Source organism: Camarhynchus parvulus, chromosome 2 (genome assembly GCF_901933205.1).
Source record: "Camarhynchus parvulus chromosome 2, STF_HiC, whole genome shotgun sequence".
Classification (NCBI taxonomy): domain Eukaryota; kingdom Metazoa; phylum Chordata; class Aves; order Passeriformes; family Thraupidae; genus Camarhynchus; species Camarhynchus parvulus.
Window position 1 is genome coordinate 75092990 of NC_044572.1, and position 13631 is coordinate 75106620.

General features: G+C 35.8%; 1 protein-coding gene across 1 annotated transcript in view; it reads left to right on the forward strand.

Annotated features, from left to right (window-relative positions):
• CDH12 (cadherin 12) overlaps positions 1–13631 on the forward strand; it is a 222508-nt gene that overhangs the window by 66094 nt on the left and 142783 nt on the right. The window contains exon 2 of the mRNA XM_030970264.1: positions 40–455. Coding sequence (XP_030826124.1) covers positions 225–455 — 231 coding nt within the window. The 5' untranslated portion in view covers positions 40–224. The remainder of the gene's footprint in view (positions 1–39; positions 456–13631) is intronic.

Here is a 13631-nt window from a genome sequence, read left to right on the forward strand (position 1 = left end):
CCTATGTAATTTGATGTTGCATGTAAATCTCTTTTATAGGTCCCTATAGATGGAATTTATTGCGGCAAATACCTTGTCATCAGAAGGATTAATGCCTGCATTAGCATTTCTGCAATAAAATCAGAAGCTAAGTGGTGAAGGCCACAGACACCTCAAACCTGGATTCCTGTGCTCGGCATTAAGTGCTGGAGTTTTTATTACTTGTGGTAGGGAAGCCATTGCCAATGCTCACAAGGAACTGCTTATCCCTGCTTCTCTGGGTCCTGTTCGATGGAGGTCTCCTAACGCCACTGCATCCACAAGCACAAGAGATTTTAGAAGCACAGTCAAGAGAAAATGTTGTCCCAGTGCCAGGCAGGAGATCATCTGCCCAGCGAGTCAAACGAGGCTGGGTGTGGAATCAATTTTTTGTGCTGGAGGAGTACATGGGCTCTGAACCTCAGTATGTGGGAAAGGTAATTTTTACTATTTCTATAAAAGTTCAAATGATACAGAGAAGTAGTATAATGTATTATAAATGTTTACCTGTTTCTGGTGGGACAAATCTACTGGCAGTAGTTCCCTCTGCTCATTGCTTTTACCTTCCAGCCTTTCCTGTAGTCACTATATGCTTTCTGTCTTTGTATGTTTATTTCCCTATTCTTGCTTTTCATATTAAACAAATACAACAGCAACAACAATAATTAAAGCAAAAACAAAATAAGAGAATTCTGATATAAGTCTGTGTTTCACAACTAATTTTAATTGAAAATACTGTGCGAGCATATTTGATTTTAGCAACATTTTTCTGATATCAAGAGATAAGATATAAACTTTAAATCTCAAGCCCATAATGAGCAATTATTCTTAGTCCATTTTCAGCTAATGAAGATGCATCCTTTTTGGTCTGTTGTCTTATGTCTCAGAACCATTTAATTTTATTTCTGGTTGTTCAGATTGTTTTCAAGTATTTCTAATATGTTTTATTGCTTCATAATTCAAAGTCCTGCACTACAGCTTTTATACTGTGTGTAGACATGCACAATCATACCTGCAGAGAATTCTTGCAATTCCCTCTCTCATTATATATCCACTGTTTCTGTAAGAGGGTGAAAGTAATTGACAGAAAACTGTTTGAGGGGTGTGGGGGGGTGGTGAATTTAAACAATAGAGTTTTCAGATAGGAAAGCTGAAAAGGACACCTGAAGAAAATCTTAGCAGAGTGTATAATTGGATGCCGTGTATAATTTTTAGCTTAAATAAAGGACTTTACTCAGTGAAAATAACAAGTCAGGAATTTCTTTCCTGAGTCCCTAAATGCTACTTCCCTAGACAGCAAGGTTTCACATTCACCTACTGTAAAAATTAGTCACCATGTTTCAGTTTTTATTTTAATACCATTGTGAACTTTTTTTTTTTTAGTGTACATGTGGAAAATCTTTTTTTTCCTAAATATAAATAAATCAACAGAAAATTACCTTTTCCTCCTACTCTTCCAGAAAACTATTCTGATGATGTATAAATAAAACACAATATTATTTAACACAGCAGCCAAAAATGTACTTGGATATTGCACATGAAGACATTTCTGTTAAGCCCTAAAATGTATTGGTCAAAGAAATTTGCAAAGCAGTGTGTTTGTATCACAAAGTTAATACAATGAGCTTGCTGTAAGTCTGAAGAAAGGGGGACCACATAATGGAAAAAACCATATTTGTGATATCCAATTGGCACAAGTTACACTTTCTCTAAGACATACCTTTGTTCTGGCACCTTGCTGAAAATGCCAACAAGGACTCTCATCACATTTGGTACTGTGTCACAGGCAATGTGATTGCTGTGCCTTTAATGTCAAAAGACAGATTTTACTGATGCATCACTATATTTTCTTTAGTCTTTAGTCCTTTGTGTAAGTTTTTCTTGGTAGTCATTTAGGGTCAGTTCTAAACTGCCAAAAAAATCTATATTTTGCACAAAATTGACTATTATCAATGTACTGATGAACCAGCTTCTTCCTTTGTCCTGTTTTTGCTCCACTGGCATTACGTTTATGAGCAACTTTAGAACTAATGGAATATTTTCATTAAGACTAACACTTACTACAGATTTACCTGGAATATTTTTACCTCTTAAGACTTTTCTGAACTGTTACAAATTGTGCAACACTTTTCAAGTACAAGGAAAGTAAAAAAGTCAAACCCCTTTTTTATGTCAAAACACCTCCTTCTACAATAGAGCAATTAATTCTAGGTAATAACTTCCTTCAACAATGTTTATTTTGATGTTTATCACAACTTGTTTTATAGTAAAGCAAATATTAACTATTTGCTTTACTATATCTGAAAAAAACACAACAAACCCTGCCAGTCTTTGTAGGTCATCTTTTCTGAATCTCTTGCAAAAATCCAGAACACAAACAAACAAAACCTAGATGGAGATGTTGGTGTTTTTCTCTTATTTTCTACAAAGCTCTCAATGCAGGTATAACACTGAAAGAGAGAAGTTGCTTAGAGAAATTGTGCTTTTAGATAGCAAAAGCCAAGCTTCATATAAATTCAAACCATTGTCAGCATACTAAAATATATCCAACAGTAGCTAATCAGTATCTTTAGATCACATGCAATTTTTTTAAATCACATAAAAATTTTATGTTAAATGCAGTTGAGTTCTGGATTGATTGCAGAACTTAATCTGCAGAATCAAATGATTCAGCAAAATTACATGTTTATTCCAATAGCATTTATTTTCAAATTAATTATTTTTATAATGTTTCTGTTATATATTTTAAAGTAGTAATAAGTATATTATAAAGTGTAGGATATTTCATGTGACCTGAAATCACAAGGGTTTTATCTTCTTCTAGCCATGATATTGGGACACCTGTGCATACACATTTATATTACTTGTTATAGAACTACTGCACTAATAATGTCACAGTAATTTATAAATAGGATTTTAATGTATCTATTAAATCAGCTGACAGTTTCACTAAACAGTTGAGGGTGGCTAGCTAATATTGCATACCTTTTGTAAGAGAGCACAGATTTACAGAAATAATGTCTTCTGTTATCAGCCAGTGCATATAATTCCTTCCATGTCTGTTTTTAGACAACTTATCTTGAGGAATGTCAGGCTGCAAATCAAAATATAGTTTACAAACTGATGGGGATAAGTCTAGCTTACAGGTGGTGATTTCGAAATAGTGGTTGAAGCTTGCACATTAAAAGCATTTAACCTGTTTATTAAAGTTTGGGAATCTGCTCGTGTAGAAGAATAAAAATCCATCAGATTGATAACAGAAGATAACCCTCTTTGCTCAATGTTCATTAAGCAGATCCAGTCTAAAAAATATAATTAATGTATGATATTACCATGCGACCCATGAAGATGGACAGGGTGCTGAGAGCAAAATATGGCTTGCTCATTTACTTTGCAGTGCTTTACTTGTTTCCCTGGTACTTGAAAACTCCAGAAAGGCAGGCAAAAACAGCACGTGTGGATGAAGACAAAAAGTCCATGCCTTTTTTTTGTGCAAAAACACAGGTCTCAGTGAGTGGTGACAGAAATCATCAGAGGATCAAGTCGTCAAGCATAAACAAGTTCCAACACAGTTTATACCCACAAACAAGGCAGCACAGTTTTAATTGCCCTTATGCAAGGATAGCTGAAGGGGGGTGCAACCCCACCAGCACTACAAATATGTCCATAATCTTTTTATTGCTGTGTTTCAACAGTGAAATGCAGAGGCATCAAAATAAACTGAAAGTTCAAGAGAACATGGTCAAGACAATACTAGCAAAGGTTTTGGTTATGCTGCATGCTGTATTTTCCCTTTATATGTCTTTGCATTCCTAGTGTGTAAATGCATCTTATCTTTCTTGTATTGCACACCTGCACAATTGCTTTTAGTGAGAATTTTTTTTCCGTCTGTCCTGAAGTTTGCAGAGACAGGCATATGGTAGCATGTACTGGATGCAGACTGGGTGCATAGGAAAAGATTGCAAAGTCCTCTTCAGTGTAGTGGACATTTCTCTTCTATTTTCCAGTGTAGCAAAAATTAAAAAAAAATTTAAAAAAAAATCCAACAAACAAAAAACAAAGAAACAAAAAGAAAACCAAAAAAGCCCAAAAGCCCTCAGCCAAACAAACAACAAAAAAACCCCAACAAAAATCCCAGCACCTCAGCTTACCAGATATTTTTCTGCCAATTAGTAACCTATGTTTTACAAGTTTGTTGTTTAAACCTCTGTCAAATTAATGCATGCTCCCACACAAACTACTACAGATATTTTTTGTTAAGAAAAGGATGCTGAAAAATTTAATACTCACGACTGTTCTATGGCAGTACAGGGTAATGTAACAATATGGTAATTTTCATCTAACTCTATCGTGAGAAAGCCTCATCATCTTCAAAGGATTGCCCATATATCAAGGCAGAAAGAGTGCTGATTTGGAGGAAGCAGAGCTCTATATCTATGACTAGAACAGCATGCTTTTTCAAAACCTTATCATTTATCTTCTGCATCTGAAATATGAACATAGAATTTATTGATGCACTTTTTAATGGATAATTTTTAATATGATGGAATTAATGTCGACTACCTTCCATTAGGCTTAAATCAACATGTACTTCTGAATACATGCTATCTTTTTACAGTTATTTTCCCTCCTGGGTGAGCGTCGGTATGACAGGGCAGTCTGTAAAGGAAATTATGCACTGCTTTTTTCGAATCTGTTCAGACAAACAATTTTACAGAGCAGTGGCTATCATTTTGGCATTATTCATAAGCACTGAGTTAACTTGCAAGAAAAGCTAAAATTTAAGGAAAAGAAATACATGCAGTGAATTTGAAAGCTACTGCCCTTTGAAGGGAAAAAAACCCACTTAAATCTATTCATAAATATACCCTGATTAAACTCATATTTTTTAAATTGTATTTCCACTAGATTTCTAGTAATATGGTAATAATATTTCATTTAAAGTTGTCAAAACGTTTTTTGTAATTTATCAGATTCCATTCCCACAACTGAAGTAACAATATTATAGCTGTGTATTATTTCCATTAGACATTTGCACAGTGCCATCATCAAGGAGATGAAAATTGTTTCAGGGACTGCTGCTAGTAATGTATTAATTGACTCCCATGATGCAGGACACCAGAATTACTCATTCTGTATGATTTTAATATGAAAGATATCCTATGTATAAGAATGAGCTTGTTCAGTACATCGAACATATACTCACCTCTGTCTGCTGACATCAAAGTGAAATCTTGTTGGGCCCTAATGGTCTTTAGATAGTAATTTAAAGAGCAATCAGGCATGATCACATTAACCTGGCTTACTAAATTGGTTTATGGAGATTATGCCGTGCACATACTCAAGTAAAAGCACTGTCACAATTTATTATAGACAAGGAAATTGATAAGGAGAAAATAAATGGTAAAAAAGTGTAACAGGAATCCGAAGTGGTATCAGAATTCTGTATTTCTTTTCTTGCTGTATTGAGCTGAGACCTTTGTCTCTCCCACTTATGTCTGTCTGGTGAAAAAAAGTGATGACTTTAAAAGCTTTGCATCCTGTATATTGCATAGAGTATGTGAGACACAAAGTAATTTTGACAGTTGTGCATGAAAGTGTGAGAAGGAAATGGAACCATGGAAACACAAAACCCCCATGGGTGAGCCAGACTTGCATTTAATGTTTATTCCTGAAAGCTAACTTTTTACAAGGTGTACAAAGACATGCAGCAGAGATGAACAACTTGCAACAGAATGTTTATTATTGATCTAGTGGCTTCACTTTGTTTATTGATTTGCTTAGGTAGCTCATAGCAGGTAAATTAGGAGCGTGGTAGTAGTAAGATCTCTTGCCTGTGGTCCTTACATTGACTAAAATTATATGAGGTATTTGGAGCTAGGGAAAAAAAAAAAGAGACGGACTATGTTTTCACTGATTGCATGAGAGAGAGGAAAAAGAGTGAGCTCAGGACAAGGAGACATCAAAATAAAAAGGAAAGATGAATTTCTTGAGCTGTCACCCACATTTTAGAGGATGTAAAAGGTTGAGGTTATTGTTCTGAACAGCTAAGGAGGTCAGAGACTGAAATTGCTGTATTATGCAAGGATTCAGTGATCACTGTAGAAGATTCAGAGCCTGTGAAAATGGTCCTGTTAGAATGAATGAATCTCACAAGACCCAACACAGCTGAGTGTAGGGTGCTAATGATGCTTGCATGTCTGAAATTTCTGTTGCCAACACAGGTGGAGAAATACAAATGAGCTTATAGAAATGAATCTGTTAAAGAAAAATCTTACACATATTGTAGTTTTATTTGGAATGCTTCTGTATAAATGGCTTCATCTGGGCAGGAGGTTTATTTAAACAGGGAAATATGGGAAAAGATACTTTTAAAAATATTTAGAAATTCTTCAAAGGACTTGAGGAGAACAGACAAATCAAACATTGTCTCCTCCTTTAATCCAAGAAAATTTGAAAATTTTATATTTTTTTTAAATCTAAATATGGAGTTTGGCTGAGAATTTCTGACTCACCTGGTAGACATATTGTTGTTGATAGTCAGATCAGACATGGGCATGTATTCTGTATGTCAGCAACGCAAGCTGAATTTATAAGTAGTGAAACATTAGACCATCAATTAAAACTCAGCTGGGATCATGAGACCTTCTTTCTGGAAAATAATCAGAATGCCAAGTAATAAATTAAATAGCATTTTCCAGACAGCAAAATGTGGGAAAGTATTAAATACCTGGAGCCATTCCTGTATCTGGCTAATTATGTGTAAACCAAAATAATGAGTAGGTTCAGAAATTGAATAAGATTTATGATTACTGTGACATGTGAGGTGTTTTAAAAAAAGAAGATACTATAATGCCTCAAATGTGCTACAAAAGTATAACTTTTCAGCAGGAAAACAAGAAATTATAGAAATATTAATGAACTGCTAAGTGACAGGAGACTAGATTAAAGCTCAAGATTTCATATCTATGAGATGGATAACTTTTTTCACAATGTGGACTTTTTTATTTCTTTTGCTTGTTGTAGAGGGATGAGGGTTTGGCATTCAAACAATAATTGGAAACAAAAAATTAAACTGAAAATTTCAGAAATATAAATAATTTATAATTCTACTTACATAGTTGTCAAAATATGCATATTTATATAATTTGGATATTTATACAGTTTTCAATGAAAAGCAGAACTGTGGAGACGGACCTGGGGGCCCTTGTTAATGTCACGTTGAACATGAGTCAGCAGTGCCCTGGCAGCCAGGAGGGCCAAGCGTATCCTGGGGGGCATCAGGCACAGCATCACCAGCTGGGCAAGGGATGGGATTGTCCTGCTCTGCTCTGAGCTGGGGCAGTCCCAGCCGAGTGCTGGGGGCAGTTCTGGGTGTCACAATGTAAGACATGAAACTATTAGGGAGTATCCAAGGAAAGGATGAGGATGAGGATGGTGAAGGCCTTGAGCTGAAGCCGTATGAGGAGCAGCTGAGGGCACTTGGTCTTTTCGGCCTGGACAAGAGGAGACTGAGGGGAGACCCCATTGCAGTTACAACTTCCTCATGAGGGGAAGAGGATGGGCAGGCACTGATCTCTTCTCTCTGGTGACCAGTGACCAGACCCAAGGGAATGGCCTGTGGTTGTGTCAGGGGAGATTCAGGCTGTATGTTAGGAAAGGGTTCTTCACCCAGAGGGTGTTTGGGCACTGAAACAGGCTGCCCAGGGAACTGGTCACAGCATCAGCCTGACAGAGTTCAAGGAGCATTCGGACAGTGCACTCAGGCATATGGTGTGACCCTTGAAACTGTTCTGTGCAGGCAAGGACTCAAAGTTCCTTGTGGGTCCTTTCCAACTTAGAATATGCTGTGATTCTGTGATTAATATTTTTTCAATAAAATGCAAATCTTTGAAAGCATAGCATGAAAAATCACCACTGAAATTCAAAACCGAAGTATGAGCATGAAACAGAATGCAACAAAATTAAAACTTAAATTCATTTTTTCAAACAAAATTATAAATATCCTGGAACAGCAAAACCCCCCCAAAAACTAACAAACAAAACCCAAAGAACCCACAAACAAGCAAGTAAACAAAAAACCAAAAAAACCCCTCCATAAAACAAACTCAAAACCCCGCCGCTAGAATCAATCATTAATAAAACGTGCTTCATAAGAAAAAGAATCATTTCCTATCAGCTGTCCAGCACCAACATATAGGAAAAGCTAACAAGTTAGAAGGTTATCTCATCTTCAGTCACTGCAGTTAACATCCTTGTATGCAAGTCATAAACAGAAATGATTGGGATTGGCAGTCTTGTCAAGTGCTGCCATTACATAAAATAGGTTGTGATTTAGGGGCTTGAAAATGTTTTAACAGCAGATGTCCTAAAGTGAAAAGCTCCCTGCTCTTCTGAAGGTGATATATCAAACTACAATTTCTGTTATATAGCATGGAAAGCAGTGGAGTTGGAGCAAGTATTGGTTTTATGGCAATGACCATTTCCCTCTCTCTCAGCAATGCTTCATGTCCCACAGATCTATATGACCTGTCTCTCCTCTCCCTATAGAGACAAACACTCCCTAATCCTTCTTTCTGTCTTCCTATATCTGATATCCTCTGTGATGCAGAAGTTACAATTGTCTTACTTCTTGCATAGGATCTGTTATATACCCTATTAAATTCTGAGGAATGGACCCAGTTAACAGCAGCTTTGAACTCCACAGCTTCTCTTCTAGTTTCAAATAGACCTTGTGTACCCAAAATCTTGCTTTTATTTTCTACATGAGTTGGAGAAATGAATTGTCTTTTATAAACGAGCATAACCTTTATTACATAATAATTATTTTGTAAAACAGAGAAGATTACATATTTTTCTAGCCAGGGAAAAAATGCAGAAAACTCAACATGAAGAGTCGAAAAAGGTCTTAACAAAGGAAAGTGGAATGGGACAAGATTAAAACTGAGGACTTAATAATAATTCATAAAAAAACCCAAATATTATTTAGATGCCCCAGTAATGGAAGATAATTTTGCAACAGGAACACCATGCTATTGTTTTCTCCCTGTTGTCACTTGCTTATCATTTAGTCAATCTAAATGGAGATTATAAAATTGCAAATAATCCAAATGCCTTGTAAAGGCATTTGCAGACTCTGAGAAACAGATGATGCTGTTTCTAAGGGAGGAAAATCATATAAAGCACAAAAACATTCTGGTGTAAAATTAGCCTTTTCCTTCCAGCATTTTGTTTTAAAAACTCCAAAATAACTCTAAGATAATTTCCTTGATGTAGTTCACTGTGCAGTACCAGATGCATGTGTTCTGTGACTGCTGCATGGCCAGGAGAGGGTGACTAAGGAGAAAGGTGATTATATCCACACTGCTGGGTGACATGTCCCTCACCCTCCCAGCCCAGGGGCTGATCTCACAAAAAGTGAAAAAGGGAGGAGAAAAGCTGAGAGACATACTAATAAGATAACACAATGTCCACTAGCATTGATACAGACTAAAATTAAAAAAAATGTAATTTTAATTTTTAGTAATTAGCTTAATTTTCCTCTGGAGAAGTTTTTGTTTCAGAAATACGTAAATACAATGGGTTTTGTCTAAATAGCTGTGTGCACTAGTTATTCTTGTATTTACAATAAGAGAAAAAAGTGTGTAAAGAACAAAGCAAACTTGGAAAAAAATTCTTGTCTTCTAGCATCAGTTGTAATTATAAAAATTATTACCTTGTGTGCATTGTATTTATTTTAGATGTCAGTCCCTGAACATGTAAGTTAGAGTTGTTATTGATTCTGTTATCAATGATTGATACTGTTATGCCATTAAAACCTTGCTACTTCTGGCTAAAAAAATAGATTTCCAGTAACAGATGGATTATTCACTCCTATTGTTGTGAAAATGCTTAATTGGCCACTGAAAAAACATTACTGTGTTTCATCCTGGACACTATGATTCAGCATCAGTAAGGATTTAGGCTGGGGCCTATGTTGTTTAATGTCATCATAAATTGTCTTGGAAAGTGTGAGAGTATCCAGGGAAGTGTTTGCTTTTCAAATTAAGCTACTAGAGTTACTAAAGACAAAGGCTAAATGGAAAAAATGGGAAAAACATGAAACAGGACTAAAATCAGACACAAAATCTGATGTAAAGCAGTACATACTGTGGGAGGAGGGAAATAATTCCAATTTCATTAATAAATTGTTGTTCTCTGTGGAAATGATAATCTCTCTCAAATGGGATCTTGTTTCATAATAGCTGTATGCACATTTGCTTAGTGTGTGGTGAGTGCCAAAAAAAGCAAATGGGATGTTAGAAATTCTTAGCAGCAACTGAAGGAAATAGATGTCATTAATATAGCTTTGTATCTAAATTTCTGGTGAGCCTATATTTTCCACACTGGGATTGATTTCTCTCTAGTCTCAGAGAGCATGTGTCCCAAAGAACTTGGAAAAGTACAGACAAGGACAAAAGGTTAATCAGGACTTTTGGACTGACTCATCAGTGAGGAATAACTGAGTAAGATAAGTTCCCTTAGCCTGGAAAATAAACAAAGAGAAGGAGATATGATAGGTCTCAAAAACGTCTAGAACATAGGGGTGAGACTAAAGGGAGAGATTCCTGCCTTCACCTACGCAAGATGTGTGGGGCACACACGAGGCCAACAGGTTGCCCATTCAGACCAAAGAAAAGGAAGTGATTTTTCACAAAATGAATCAATCCAAAATAGGTAGCTCCACGCCATAGGCCGCTGTGGAGATAACAGAATTTTTCATGTTGATGATAAGAGAATGAAGAAATTAATAAAAAAATCAGTTTGCCAAAGGCTAATAACTGTAGTCACCACCAATATCCACGAACCACTGGATACTTGGCAATTATGTGGTGGTCTGAGACCCTCACCTTTGCCAGAGGCAAAGTTCTGGGTTGGGAGCCACATGCACCCAGTGCAGCACACCATGCTTTGGGGTCCGAGGGTAGTAACAGATACGCTCCTCCACCGAGAATAAAATAACAATAAGTGTTTATATTAGTCATGTTTCCAAAAGTGACTCATTTAACTTTGTTGCATGTGGCTTGGATAGTTTAATGGGCAAGGAATTTCGTCAAGTAAGAAATCAGTTCTAGACAGAAAAAATAGATTTTATTTTAATGCTATATTAAATAGCATTTCTCCTAGTGAAAAATACAAACATTTGTCTTTATATGTAAAATGCAAACACCTGCAGTATTTCATGTAGCAATTTACTGATTTTTTTTTTGTTGATTTGGATATATTAGTAATTATATTAGATTCAAAAAACATAAGACAGTAGTGCAGGTCACTATTACAAACGTAATGCCAAGAAAAATGTACGGTTAGCAAGAGGCTTGGGATGTTGTTGCAAATCTTCATGCCTTTCCATATCACATACTGCCAGCGATTCCAAAAAAACCTGCTTCTTTATTTTTCTAGTCCATGTCACTGGCAGAGGATTGTCCTTAAAAAATCCTTAAAATGAGCTGAGCCTCTTTGGGCCCCCTACAAGTCTCCCTGAGGATCTCTTCTATCTGAAGCTGAGCTAAGCACAAAACACATTTGCTATGCTGAGGATGCAGCCCACACACTCAGTTGGTGATTTGGTTTCCCCTTTGACTCTAAGTGACAGGGGACTAGCTCAGCCTATGCTCAGGCCAACTTGGGAATGTGGGGGGACTTGATCAGGTGCAATGAAACCTCCCAGGCAAGCTCATCATCCACATGCAGCATGAATGTGACAACTCTTGAACCACAGTGGTACCCACACTCAAACTCAAACATGCTTGCAAAAGACAGAGAGATACAAAGTAGAAATATTCCTGTATGTCTTCTTGCTGGGATATTTTTACCCTCTTATGCAAATCTTATGGCATTCTTATAAAAGGCAGTAGGTGATTTAAATTATACTTTACAATCTGCTTCATGAAAATAAAATGATCTCTTTAAAGGGATGGGAGTTGTGATCATATCTTGTTATTCTGACTGCCTGATAAGCTGAAAATCAAGAAGTAAATGAAAGGATTTTTTTTATTACACCTTCTGCTTTACTTGTGTGGAAGAATTCCTTGTTCGTCTTGCAAGCTTAAAAACCTTCCGAGTTCTGTATATGTTTGCCTAAAGTCTTCATATACAAAATCCCACGTACACTGAGGGAGAGTAAGTGTTTTATGTGCTGGTTGAATAAGAATTTAGGTCTGTCAGGAATGTCTACACCAGCCTTTTAGTTTTTATTTAATTTTTGGGTCTTCAAAAACCCTTTTTTGGTGTTCAGTTCAAGCTGTCCTTTAAAGAAGCTTAAGGTGAGACAAGATGAGAGAATTTTCTGTTACAACATCATAGAGGATAATGCCAATAAATGAATTTTAATTAGTAAATCCTTTTCTATGTCACTGTGGCAGTAGGTAAACCACAGTCCCTGATGATTATTCTATACCATTCAGCAAAAGTTGTTCTATTTATTTTTTTTCTCCTAGCACTGATTTTCAGGAGTGACATCTGAGTAAGATGTTGATCACAGCTGATTCTGAATTTTTTATATTTTCTTGTACCTTGGTGTCAGTGTAAAATTACTACTTTGAAGAGACTACAGTTTTTTAGTGTTTCATAATGCAGGATCCAAAGATATTTTCTTGAGTGTGTCAAGTTGTAGATTTGGATAGTCAACAAGAAGTATTGTGTCAAAACCCATCAGCCTATAAATATGTGTGTATTATTGCTGATGTGAATTAAGGATAACAATGAAAAAACGAGATAGGACAATTTAATTGGTGTGACAGTGTTGTTTTTTTCTTACTATGAGAATTGAAACATAAACTGTGGGGGAGAAAGCTAAGGAAAAAAGCCTCCTTGACATTATTAGTGCATTATATATTTTCTAGAAACCAAGAGTACTTTTCAGCACTGTCATATAAGCCAGTTAATAGCTCTTGCTTGTCAAATACAGCTATATCAGCCCAACAGCAGGTAACTGCTTCTAGTTTAATGGATACCAGTATTAAAGTCCAAGAAAATAATCAATGAGTGCAGAATCAGGAGATTCCTGTGCAAGCCAAATGAATTCTGGCAGACAGCATTTGCACAGATTAAGAATCATTATACAAAATTTCAAAATCTGACCAATGCAACTGAAAATTTCTTTTCAGTAAAGAAAAGTGTGTGTGTTGCTGTGGTATTTTTAGAAAGTAAAATATTTACTTATTTTGAGTAATTTATATGCTAATAGACTAATTTGATATTATCATGAAGTTAAAAGGCAGTGTATGATTCATATTAGAAACAAGAACTGTTTTTTTGAGCTGTTTTATTTTTTTGTATACAAAAATAAAAGAGCCAAAAATAAGTCATTCTTTCATTTGGATGCAAACAAGATTGCGTTTGGTTCTTTTTTATGTACTATTTTATTTACTCTATTCACCATTTTGACATGTTTATTGCACTGTCATATCTGAAAGCTGTTGTAAGGCCTGGCTCTGAAGTGCACTTGATCATTCCTTCTTCAACAAGCTGAATCTTCTCCCAGGTGAGACTGGTAGCAAATATAGCATAATTTTATTACACAGGGTAGTAAAATTAGGTATACTAAAAACTAAAAATTAAATTAATGTCTA